The sequence below is a fragment of the Vulpes lagopus genome, chromosome 2 (assembly GCF_018345385.1).
Source record: "Vulpes lagopus strain Blue_001 chromosome 2, ASM1834538v1, whole genome shotgun sequence".
In the NCBI taxonomy this organism is placed as follows: Eukaryota; Metazoa; Chordata; class Mammalia; order Carnivora; family Canidae; genus Vulpes; species Vulpes lagopus.
Window position 1 is genome coordinate 175,758,488 of NC_054825.1, and position 13,167 is coordinate 175,771,654.

The window sequence follows — 13,167 nt, forward strand, 5'->3', positions numbered from 1 at the left end:
TTTTTTATTTTTATTTATTTATTTTTATGATAGTCACAGAGAGAGAGAGAGAGAGGCAGAGACATAGGCAGAGGGAGAAGCAGGCTCCATGCACCGGGAGCCTGACGTGGGATTCGATCCTGGGTCTCCAGGATCGCGCCCTGGGCCAAAGGCAGGTGCCAAACTGCTGCGCCACCCAGGGTTCCCTGGTTCACTTTATAGTTTGAAAATACGCATGATGAAATTTGTGGAATGTCCGTAACTTCTAAAGTAGTATAGGGAAAGAATGATTAAAAAAAAAAAAAATCAGTCCAAATGAAGGCAAAAGGGAAAGCTAGGACAAGTGGTAAAATAGAAAATGTAAAATGAAAAGATTGAAAGGCAAATATATCAGGGGTAGATAACACTAAAGAGGCTAAATGTTAAATTAACGTTTGTTGAGTAGAGCCCTGAGTGTTGGATGGTGAGCACAGTAAGACCACAAGGGAAGGTGAAATAGCGGTTTATAACCCACAGGTACCTGGAGGGACCACGGGTCTAGGAGTGGTGTGCTGTGGGGTTTTTGGGTGAAGGCCAGATTGGTCAATGCAAACCAAAACGAGCAGGGTTTTAGTAAGCCTCAGGGGCTCTCACCTATGGGCCAGGGAGGGGAAGGCCCTAGGAGGTGGAGAAGACGCTCATCACAGGGAGGAATCAGACCAGGAATTTACATTTACCTGTGACTCTGGGCTGTGACCCAAGGCCTGTGCCCTGGGAGAGGCAAGGCTCCTGCCAGCCGCACTCAATGGGTTCCAAGGCAGAGATGCTCCGCAGTGGTGTAGCTAAACTCTAACAGCCGCTTTGTATTGCCTTTAAGCTTCACATCTCCATCAGAAAGACACAGAAAGGTCCAAAGTGAAAGGGCAGAAAAAGCCATTCTACTCAAATGCAAACTAAAAGAGAGGTGGTAAGTTACATTAATATCTTGCAAGACAGATGACAAGGTTAAAAAACAAACAAACACTACTTAGCAACGAGAGAATCGGTTGATAGAAGAGGCTCAGTCCACCACGTAGATGTTTAAATTTGTGCGCGCCAGAAATAAAATAAGTTCCTGCCAATAAATTTGAAAATTCAGGCGAAATAATGACATTCCTAGAAAAACATAACTTCCCAAAACTGACTCAAAAAGAATCCCTGAATACTTTAGTCACTAAAGAACCCGAATCCAAAGATCTTTCCTTGAAGAAAACTGTACACCTAGATAGCTTGACCAGAGTGTTCTAAAAATAGTCTAGGAGGAAATAATTCCAGTCTTATAAACTCTTCTGAAGAACAGAAAAGGAATTAATACTACCTAATTTATTTTATGAGATCAATGTCTCCTTCATATCAAAGCCTAACAATTATAAGAAAGGAAAATTAATTTTCATTTTTCACTCATGAATCTAGATGTAAAAACTCTTTAAAAAAAAAAAAGATTTTATTTATCTGAGAAAGAAAGAGAGCATAAGCTGGAGAGGGACAGAGGGAGAAGCGCACTCCCCACTGAGCAGGCCTCCACCCCAGGACTGTGGTATCATGACCTAAGCTGAAGGCAGATGCTTAACCAGCTGAGCCACCCAGGTGCCCCTAGATGTTAAAATTCTTAAAGAAAGTATTAGGAATAGATGTAAACTTTTAAAATGGTTCTATTAAATAAAACTGCAGTAAATGCCACTCTTAGTGGTGAAATGTTGCGAGCTTTCCTGTTGAGACTGGCGGCAATGGGAGGATGCCCGCCGTCTGACACCATTTCTGAGCAACATTAACAACATTGGTTACTAAGTGATAACTAGTGCACATGGCAAGAAAAAAGCAAAATTAGAAGGTTTGGAAATAAATAATACTGTCATTTTTCACAGATACAAATCCATATGTAGGAAACAAATCTACAAATAAATCATTAGGAATAATAAGGGACTTTAGCAAAGTTGGTAGAAACAAAATCAATTTATAACAAGGAATTGTATTTCACTGGAGGAACAGCGATGTAGAAAGTGGTATTTGAGAGCAGCAGAGGAAAGAGGGGGAGAAGGAACTATTTAGGAAGCCTCACAGATGCAATGGAATGGAAAGATTTATAGTATTTCTACCAGAAAAATGATAAAGCTTTAGATGATTTCACTGGGTTAAAAAAAAAAATTAGAGGTTGGAATTTAAGAAACAAAGTAGATGAACACAGAGGAGGGGAAGGAAAAATAAAGCAAGATGCAAACGGAGACGGAGGCAAACCATAAGAGACTCTTAACTCTAGGAAACATGGAGGGTTGCTGGGGGGGAGCGGGGAGAGGGCCACTGGGTGATGGGCATTAAGGAGGCACGTGATGTAATGAGCACTGGGTGTTATATGCAATTGATGAATCACTAAACGCTACCTCTGAAACTAGTAATACACTATATGGCAACTAAATGGAATTTAAATAAAAGAAAAAAATTACAAGTTGACAGATTTTTGGTTTGGGAATTTGTTTCCTCATTCAGTGTGAAGATGTTCTCCGTAGCCTTCTGGCGTGCATCGTGCCTGATGAAAATCTGCTGTTGTTACTATGATCTTTGTTCCTCTGAACATGATGTATCTTTTCTCTCAGGCTTCTTTTAGTAATTTTCCTTTGTCACTGGCTTTCAGCAGTTTAATCAGGATATCCTCTGGTGTGGTTTCTTTATGTTTATTCCGCTTGAGTTTGAATGAACTTGGAAATAATTTAGCTGTTATTTCTTCAATATTCTTTTCTATTTTTTCCTTCTCTCATCTCTCCTGGGACCACTTGATATTGCCCCATGAGTCATTTCCGCCCCTACTCTCTTCCTCTCTGCTTCAGTGGGATACTGTCTATTGATAGGTCTTCTAGTTCTCTCATCTTTTCTTCTACAGTGTCCAGTCTGTATTTTTATTCCCATTCAGTGTATGGTTTGCCGCTTGTATTGTTTTTTCCATCACTGAAAAGTCCATTTGAGTCATTTTTATATTTTCCATTTCTCTCCTCATCATGCTTTTTCTCTGCTTTCTTAAGCAGATGATGCCAGTGCCATCATCTCTCTCACCTCTGGAACTGTTCTATTGATTTTTTTCCCTCTTGATCACGGACCATATTTTATTGCTTATTCCCAGGCTTGATTGGTTGCTGGATATTGTAGTTTATGTTGTTGGATGCTAGATTTAGTGCATTACTTTAAGTAGTGTGAGATTTTGTTCTGGTGCACACTTACGTTACTAGACAGTAGTAGTTGGATTTTTCAAAGTTTGCTTTTCTTTTCTCTTTTCTCTTCTTTTCTCTTCTTTTCTCTTCTTTTCTCTTCTCTTCTCTTTCTTCTCTTCTCTTTCTTCTCTTTCTTCTCTTCTCTTCTCTTTCTTCTCTTCTCTTCTCTTTCTTCTCTTCTCTTCTCTTCTCTTCTCTTCTCTTCTCTTCTCTTCTCTTCTCTTCTCTTCTCTTCTCTTCTCTTCTCTTTCTTCTCTTTTCTTTTCTTTTCTTGTAGGCTCTAGGCCTGACTTGGGGCTTTTCTCACAACCCTGAGATCAAGAGTCGCACGCTCTACCCACTGAGCCAGGCAGGTGCCCCTCAAAGTTTGCTTTTCTTAGGGTAGGCCCAAAGCAGCCTTTAGTCCAAGGCTACTTTGGCCCCACCACCAAGGCAGTGATACCCTTTGGAGGGTTGTCTCCGATGCTCCTTCCATTACAAGGTCCTTCCACTCTGGCTGGTAGGCTCCTGTACTACTCCAGTTCTTGAGGAATATCAAGGACTGTTCTGTTTCTTGTTTCTAATGGTTGATTCCTTGGCCTTGGGCAGTTTCCTCTCATTCATGTACAGATCAGTAGTCCTCAACCAAACACTGGTGGTGACTGCCCACCCCACCAAGGGTTTCTAGAGCCCTCTGTCTCACAGTTTCTACCTATGTTGGCCTTTCTGATCTCTGATTCCTCAACGCAGCAGATCCACTGGGTTCAGTACTGCAGCCTGCCAGAACGCTGGAGCATTTGTAATGCTCACCTTGTTATTTCCTTCCTTAGGGATCACAGTCCTGCATTTGTGCATCGTCTAAAGTCTGAAAACTGTTGTTTTGTATGTTTTGCCTGGTTTTTCTAGCTGGAGGGTAAATCTAGTCTCTATAACTGTGTCTTGGCTGGAAACAGAAGTCTTTGTACATCTAACATTCTTCCTTAGCCATTTATATTTATCATTAATCCGGTTCAGCATATCCAATAAAATAATACTTAAATTAATTTTCAAGGACAGAAATGAGTTCTGGATTTTACAGGGTTTTGAGTTAAGTTGACAAACTAACCTGAAAATCATACATTGTTATGTATTCCTGCTGCACATAACAAGTGCACAGCTACCATGACACCCTCTCTGCACATTTGATGACATCCAAACTGCTGTTCAAGAAAATTGGGGATGCCTGGGTGGCTCAGCGATTGAGCATCTGCCTTTGGCTCAGGTCATGATCCCAGGGTCCCGGGATCAAGTCCCACATCGGGCTTCCTGCATGGAGCCTGCTTCTCCCTCTGCCTATGTCTCTGCCTCTCTCTGTGTCTCTCATGAATAAATAAAATCTTTAAAAAGAGAAAGAAAAGAAAACAGATTCACTCATTTCACACTGCACAGGTGTCACAGGAACATGAGATTCTATAAAAGTTTTGAAACCATTCTCTTTAATTTCTGTACTAATCTTGTGGACAAGTAACAAATAGCTGGAGACTGACACCCATCTGAGGATCACATTTTGAATAGCAGCCCCGCAGAGAATACTGAAGGGATGTATACGGAATACAGTCCAAATGGCTGTTGGCAAGAAAATGGGCGCATAGAACTCGGCTGAGTGATACAACTAAATATTCTACAGCCACACAAAAAGATAGGTGAGTCTTGGAGGCATATGGCGCTGAAATACATACAGCCCTTTAGTGCACCTCTTATGCATCTTGGTTCTCTGTATGTGTGGGTCCCATTTTTGCAAACTAAACTGAATTGTAGCAATGCATGGATAGGTGATAACACTATAAAGATAATTTTTTAAAAGATTTTATTTATTCATAAGAGACAGAGAGAGAGACAGACACATAGGCAGAGGGAGAAGCAGGCTCCCTGTGGAGAACCCGATGTGGGACTTGATCCCAGGACCCCGGGATCACCCCTGAGCCGAAGGCAGACACTCAACCTATGAACCACACAGGCGTCCCCACTATAAGAATAATTAAGGACAGCTTTATGATTGGGGCAGGACCCATGGGAATATCTGGGGTCCTGGAAATGTTCTGTGTTTTTTACACTACTATTGAATCATAGTACAGTTACCACTTCTCTTTTTGAGAATAGCCATTCTAACAGGCGTCAGGTCTCATGGTGGCTTTGATTTGCCTTTCCCTGATGATGAGTGATGTTGAACATCTTTCCTTGTGTCTGTTGGCCGTCTGGATGTCTTCTTTGGAGAAATGTCTGTTCAGGCCCTCTGCCCATTTTTTAATCAGCTAGTGTTTTTAGTGTTGAATTGTGGAAGTTCTTTATATATTTTGGGTATTCTTCCCTGATCAGGTATACCACCTACAAATATCTCCCCCCCCATTCAGTTTCCTTTGCTGTGCAGTAGTTTATTTTTGCTTTTTTTTCCCTCACCTAAGGAGGCAGATCCATAAATAAGTTGCAAAGGCTGATGTCAAAGGTATTACTGTCCGTGCTCTCTTCTAGGAGTGCTGTTTCAGGTCTCGCATTTAGGTCTTTAATCTATTTTGAGTTAGTTTTTTGTGTACGGTATAAGAAAGTGGTCAGGTTTCACTCGTTTGCATGTAGCATGTCCAGTTTTCCCAGACCATTTGTTGAAGACTGTCTTTTCCCCCATTGGATATTCTTGCAACCTTTGTCATAGATTAATTAAGCATAGGTTAATTTTTCTATCCTGTTCCATTGATCTGTGTGCCTGTTTCTGTGCCAGCACCTACTCTTTTGGTAACTACAGCTTTGTAGTACTATCTTGAAATCTGGGCTTGTGATTCCTCCAGCTTTCTCGTGATTGCTTTGGCTGTGCAGGGTCTTTTGTGTTTCCGTACAAATATTAGGATTATTTGTTCTAGTTCTGTGAAAAATGCTATTGGTATTTTGATAAGGATTGCATTAAGTCTAGATTGCTGTGGGTAATATGGACATTTTCGCAATATTAACTCTTCCAATCCGTGAGCATGATATGTATTTCCATTTTTTGTGTGTGTTGTTTTCAGTTTCTTTCATCAATGTCTCATAGTTTTCAGAATATAGGTGTTTCACTCCTTGATTAAATTTATTCCTAAGTATTTTATTCTTTTGGTACAATTGTAAATGAGATTTTTTAAAAAATGTTCTGTTTCTTCACCTATATGGTAATTATATGAGGGTTCCTCATAATTAGTTGATAAAATATGCATTTATCTTTTATATACTTTTCTATACTTATATTTCACAATTTAAAAAATGTTTAAATCATGGTTTTTTTTACCAGGGGAACTAAAATCAGAAGTGATCAGTATATATTTTCTCTAGGGAACCCAAAAGGTGGAATAGGAAACATTTTCTTTAAAAAAATTATTTTTAAGATTTTATTTATTTATTCATGCCAGAGAGAGAAGCAGAGACACACGAAGAGGGAAAAGGAGGCTCCATGCAGGGAGCCTAATGCAATTCTGGATCCTGGGACTTCAGAATCACGCCCTGAGCCAAAGGCAGACGCTCAACCACTGAGCCACCCAGATAGCTCAAAAGAAATTTTTTTTTTAAAGCAACTTTTTTTGAGGCACCAGCCTGGCCCAGTCAGTGGAGCATGCGACTCTTAATCTCTGGGTTGTGAGTTTGAGCCCCACGCTGGGTGTAGAAATTACTTAAAAATGGAAATCTTTTTTTTTTTTTAATTTTTTTTAATTTTTATTTATTTATGATAGTCACAGAGAGATAGAGAGAGAGGCAGAGACACAGGCAGAGGGAGAAGCAGGCTCCACGCACCGGGAGCCCGACGTGGGATTCGATCCCGGGTCTCCAGGATCGCGCCCTGGGCCAAAGGCAGGCGCCAAACCGCTGCGCCACCCAGGGATCCCTAAAAATAGAAATCTTTAATAAAAAATAAATGCATAAATAAATAAAGCAACTATTTCTCCTACCACCTATTAACTTTCTTTTTAACAAATTGTTTTTACCTTTTTGTTTGTTTTGTTTAAGAAATATATTGTTAGAGGGATCCCTTGGTGGCTCAGCAGCTTAGCGCCTGCCTTTGGCCCAAGGCGTGATCCTGGAGACCCGGGATCAAGTCCCACATCAGGCTCCCTGTGTGGAGCCTGCTTCTCCCTCTGCCTGTGTCTCTGCCTCTCTCTCTCTCTCTCTCTATCATGAATAAGTAAAATCTTAAAAAAAAAAAAAAAAAAAGAAATATATCGTTAGAAATACAACTGAAGGGGCACCTGGGTGGCTCAGTTAGTTAAGCATCTGCCTTCGGCTCAGGTCATAATCCCAGGATCCTGGGTCCTGGGTCCTGGGATCCAGCCCTCATCAGGCTCCCTGCTTCTCCCTCTCCCCGACCTGTGCTCTCTCTCTGGCTTGTTCAAGTAAATAAAATGTTGGGGAGAAAGAAAACTGAAGTCCTTTTTAAGCACTCTCCTTAGTCCAATATCTATCCCTGGCTTTCTGAAAGGAGCATTACCATAAACTTGGAATTACATTTCCAATCTGTTTTTTTTATTTCTATACACGTTTCCATAAATGACACATGGTAATTTATTTTGATGTGTCTTAAGTTTATATGAATGAATTCATGCTTTTAGTATCTTGACTTTTTACACTCAATTTTTCAAACATCTCTCCATGTTGAAATAGCTATTAGAGTTTATTCTTTTTTTAATTTTTTTTTTTTTATTTTTTAGAGTTTATTCTTCTAGCTTCTACCTGGTAGTGTTCCATCATATGAAATGCTACATTTTCCTTAACCTCTTAATGGAAGTTTATATTGTGACTAAGTTTGCTCCCTTAAGTAGTGCCACAGTAAGATTTCGTGTATGTGTCGTCAGAGTTTCTCTATGTACATATTTATAGAGATGGCGTTGTTGGGCCACAGGGTAAGTGCGTTTTCTAGATCTTGGCGTATTGCTCTCTAAGGTGGCCTTGCTGACCCACCAGGACTTTCCTAACATTCTCTATAGCCCCTAGTTGCTTTGCGCTGTGAACTTTTCTTTACTGATTGATTTGGTACTGGGTGAGTATATTACTTTGGCAAAAGGACTTTTTTTTTTTTTTTTTTTTGGCAAAAGGACTTTTATTTTTTTTTTTAATTTTTATTTATTTATGATAGTCACAGAGAGAGGGGTGGGGCAGAGACATAGAGGGAGAAGCAGGCTCCATGCACCGGGAGCCCGATGTGGGATTCGATCCCGGGTCTCCAGGATCGTGCCCTGGGCCAAAGGCAGGCGCCAAACCGCTGCGCCACCCAGGGATCCCACAAAAGGACTTTTAAAGAAAGTTCTAGAATCAAAACAAAAGACAGTGAGGAAAGAAGATGAATTAAAATAACCTCAGTTTCACAGTTTTTTATCTAGGTATGTCCTCCACTCTTTGACGAATTAACTCTAGTAAGCTAGAAAGTAATGGAAATTCTGGAAAACTCCTGCCTGGGTGTTCAAGGAGCCAACCCAGGCTGAAGTCCCCAGAATTGCCTGAGGAGTGAGGTAGACCCAAACACATGCAACTTACTGCCCATTTGCCTGCAGGCAAGCCCCCGTGGCACCCAGAGAGACCCCCCCCCCCCCACCTCAGAACTGGGCAGCCTCTGAGCACGGCTCAGTCCTGGCTATTACATGAGAACTGACCAAGAGAACCAGTGAAGAAATAACTCTTTTCTCGAGTATCATTTTGCCAGAACTATATATTGAAAGTGTATGCCCTCCTTGTTCTTTGGTTGCTTTTATCATAAAAGTATAAAATTACCTTAGTATGACATAAAATTTGTTGTAGCATCAGGATTGGGGGAAGCAGTTATAACTGTGTGAAAAATTAAGCGATCTTAAATTATTACTTTAAGGAATATAGGATACAAATAAGTATATCTATCCAAAGGCACAATTATGGGCAAGAAAAGGGGTTACTTAGGGGGCACCTGGGTGGCTCAGTGGTTGAGCATCTGCCTTTGGCTCAGGGCATTATCCCAGGGGTCCTGAGATCGAATCCCGCATCAGGCTCCCCGCAAGGAGCCTGCTTCTCCCTCTGCCTGTGTCTCTGCCTCTCTCTCTGTGTCTCTCATGAATAAATAAATACAATCTTAAAAGAAAAAAAAGGGGGTTAAATCATTACCACATCAGGCCCTTCGGGAGGGGATGGGCAGCGTTTCCACACCCCCGTGGACTCCTGTGGACCTTCCACGGATCCCTGTGGGCTGGTGGGCTGGGCTGCCCCTCACTTGCCTGGCAGGGGCCACCTCATGTTCGCTTCAGGGTGCCAGATACAAGCCTGTGATGTTTTTGTCCACCAGCCGGTTGCAGAAGGAAGAGGAGAAAGGAGGTGCCGAGATGGAAGAGTTGATGGGAAAGTTGGCACTCCTGCAAGTGCAGAAACAGAGTCTGCTCTTAGAGAAGAACAATCTGGCAGCTAAAAATCAAGCACTGGAAGCTGAACTCAACAGGGCACAGAAAATAAATAGGTTTTTATCTATTTTTTTCTTAAGCTGGTTTGTTTTTTAGATTTTTTTTAATATTAAAAAGAGACAAATATTCTGTTTTATTTTTCTTTTAAAATGGAAAGGGATCATTGAGATTACTGGGTATCAAAAGAAAAGTACAGTAAAGGCTTTTCTGTTGGCCAGCTTTAGCCGACATTTTTCAATTCTATAGTTCAACTATAGTTGATAGTCATAATGATGACCCTATGACGCTGAAAGTACTGGAAGTTCTTTCCTATGCATTTCCCAAAAGTCAGCTTTGGGTTAACTTGATTCCTTTTTCAAAAGCATTTTTTAGAACATGAGCCAGAAAAATTAATGGAGTAATACATAAGTAGCCTATTAATTGTGTTAAGCATTTTGTGATTTCCTGTTGACTTGGAGTCAATAATTATGCTTCACTTAAAATTAAACTCATTTACCTCTTCTCACCCTGACACTTAGTAGAAGATTTAGGTTGCCAAAGAATATGTTTAAATGCTAACGTACTTGCTATTTCTATGATGCAGATATTCACTATGTCCTTGCCATTCAGGCTAATGAGTTTTTTATTCCACCATTTTGGGGAACTCTCTAGGAGATCTCAAAAGAAAATTGATGTCCTCAAAAAGCAGGTGGAAAAAGCCATGGAGAGTGAAATGTCTGCTCACCAGTACCTGGCAAATCTTGTTGGCCTGGCAGAGAATATAACCCAGGAACGCAACAATCTCATGTGTTTGGTAAGCTCCCTCAGTTTCTTCAGGTAGGCTGAACGTCAATATAAAACGTAATTTTAAGAGCATTTTCTTGGGGTGCCTGGTGGCTCAGTCGGTTGAGCATCCAACTCTTGATTTCAGCTCAGGTTATGATCTCAGGGTTGTGAGATCAGGCCCCGCCTCAGGCCCCAAGTTCAGTGCGGAGTCTGCTGGAGATTGTTTCTCTCCGTCTGCCCTTCCCACCTACCCTAAAATAAATCTTTTTTTTTTTTTTTTAAGAGTGTTTGCTTTACAAAACTACTCATAAAAAGCTTCATCTTTTTAAATTTTAACTGCACATTTTCAGATTCTCTAAAATTTTAGCTCACCCTTCCCATGTGTGGGCCCAGGATGGAAATATAAGTGCAAGCCATATAGTATTTGTCCAAATTCTTAGAAGTTACTAAATAAGTCAATAATACGTAAATGAAAATGTGTTCTTTCCTCCTGCCTTGATCTGTGTTATTATGGCCTGAAAGCCAGGCTTGGATTCAGAATCCTTAGACCCCCTTAGACATTGGGGAGCTGCGTTCATTCCCCTCTACCTCTTTCCGCCACAAGAAACCTCTGTGTACATACGGACACTGCTGTCCCCTTGACCCTGCAAGCTCCTTGCACCTGTGAGCCCCAGGGCCAGCCCCTCTAGCTGAGGTCCGGGGGTCTGCCCTGTCCTGGGACCGTGGCCCCAGCATCCCAACCTTACCCTGTCCTGGTCTCCTAGGCCTTAATTTATCGAAAGTGGCACCTAATTTCTAATCCCATCTTTAGGATGGGTTTTCTGTGTGACTTGTGGCAAGTTATTTAACTTCCTGTGTCATATTTTTCCTTTCTGAAGGAAATCAAATGAGATCAGATGCCTTAGAAGGAATGCTCACCCTCGCTTTTTTTTATTTTAGCATTTGAAATAATTTGCAGTGTATAGCAATTCCCAGGTGGATATTACTGTTAAATCATTAAGCTTCAAATGACATTCCTCTTGGATGTGATGCCGTCACATTCGGTTTGGTGAATGGCATGGTGCATTCACATTATCTTTAACTTTGTAATTATTCAAATAGTCAAGCTGAAAATTGATTTGCATCTGGGCACTTATTCCTTGAATACGATTGAAGGAATGATCTATTCCACAAGAATAGAGAGGTGTGCTGGAAGCCCTTATAACACATCCCCCTTGTTTGGGGGGCTCAATCTTCTGTTGGCGCCCAGGAAGGGCACCCAGCCTGCTGTTCTGGGTTCTTGCCCCTCCTCAGCTGTTGGCACAGGCTCTGCCCACAGCCCTCACGCAGGGAGTGGGGGGCAGGCGGGGTGCCCATTATTTTTCTTTTCATTTTTCTCCTTAGGCGAAATGTTTAGAAAGTGAGAAGCATGGAGTTCTCAACAAAATCATAGAAGGCAATATTCGCTTGGGAAGGTTAGAGGAAAAAGTCAAGGTAAGTGGCCATTAGCCTCAGTGGTTCCATTTTCAAATGGAAACAATGGCTTACTGGGGTCGGATTTCCATGTTTAAGAAAATGATTCATTTTGCATGTATGCATCACTAATCATTCTCAGGGTTAAGCAGTATTGCTTATGGCACCAACCCCCTCATTAAGTAAACCAGTTTATCTGCACAATAAGATACCATACAGCTGTTTAATTTTTTTTTTTTTAAGATTTTATTTATTTATTCATGACAGACAGAGAGAGAGAGGCAGAGACACAGGCAGAGGGAGAAGCAAGCTCCATGCAGGGAGCCTGACGTGGGACTCGATCCCAGGTCTCTAGGATCACACCCCATACTGAAGACGGTGCTAAACCGCTGAGCCACCGGGGTTGCCCTGTATAGCTGTTTAAAAGAAAGAAAAAGGGCTACGGAAAAATCTCCAGGCTCTACCCTGAGTTTAATGTTCAGGCTTTATGCTCAAGCCCAGCATCCATTGGTTTGGTTAGAGAACGGAGTTGACCCTCACCTCTCTAGCTTTATCCTAATTGCTCCCCCGCCATTCCCCCCAGTTTCTCTGCCCAAGAAAACCACTGTCATGGTATCAGCTCTCTTCCCTTAGGCCATCTCCCTTACCTGACCACCTCCCATCCCTCTGAAATGTGTGTTCCGACTACTGGCCTCTGCATCTGCGTCCACAGCCTTACCAGCCAAATGGACTCCTCAGGAGCAGGAGCAGGGGTGCAGGCAGGCTAGGGCCTGGGGGGAAGGCAGGGAACCTATGGGTTTTGAAGGGGAAGGTCTATGAGTGCATGTAGCTGTAGTGTGGGGAATAAGACTTGGGACCTCTGTCGGAGATGATTAAAAAAGGGCCTAACAAAAAAATAAAAAATTGAATGAATGAATGAATGAATGAATGAATAAAAATAAAAATAAAAAAGGGCCTAACATGTGGAGAAATAGATTGATGACATTTACTATGTTGGAAAATTACCAACGAATGAAGCATTGACTAGCTCTGTGTAAACAAGTGTGGTTACTGAGTGAACAGCGTGTGTATGTATATACGTACATATGTATGTAAATATATGTCACAGCTTTGTTTTGTTTTAGGGAATATGCGTCCTCAATTATTTAATTTTTAAAAGTTAAACAAAATTTAACATATAGTTGCTCAGATCCAAGCATATGCCCTAAGGCAAAGAATAGACTCCCCTCCCCTCCATGTTGCATGAATATTGCTTAAATAACACAAATATCAAGTTTTTGGAAGCCACATTGCCTGTACATCTTGATTTTCAAGTGGTGCAGACAGAGATGCTACCTGAGGGGCTTTCTGGATCCCAGTAGGGT

The 13,167-nt window shown here is 41.4% G+C and overlaps 1 protein-coding gene across 3 annotated transcripts in view; it reads left to right on the forward strand.

Annotated features, from left to right (window-relative positions):
* CEP89 (centrosomal protein 89) overlaps positions 1-13,167 on the forward strand; it is a 74,262-nt gene that overhangs the window by 49,282 nt on the left and 11,813 nt on the right. For all 3 annotated transcript variants that reach the window (XM_041746709.1, XM_041746707.1, XM_041746708.1), the window contains 3 exons: positions 9,475-9,642; positions 10,238-10,379; positions 11,735-11,824. In XM_041746709.1, coding sequence (XP_041602643.1) covers positions 9,475-9,642; positions 10,238-10,379; positions 11,735-11,824 — 400 coding nt within the window. The remainder of the gene's footprint in view (positions 1-9,474; positions 9,643-10,237; positions 10,380-11,734; positions 11,825-13,167) is intronic.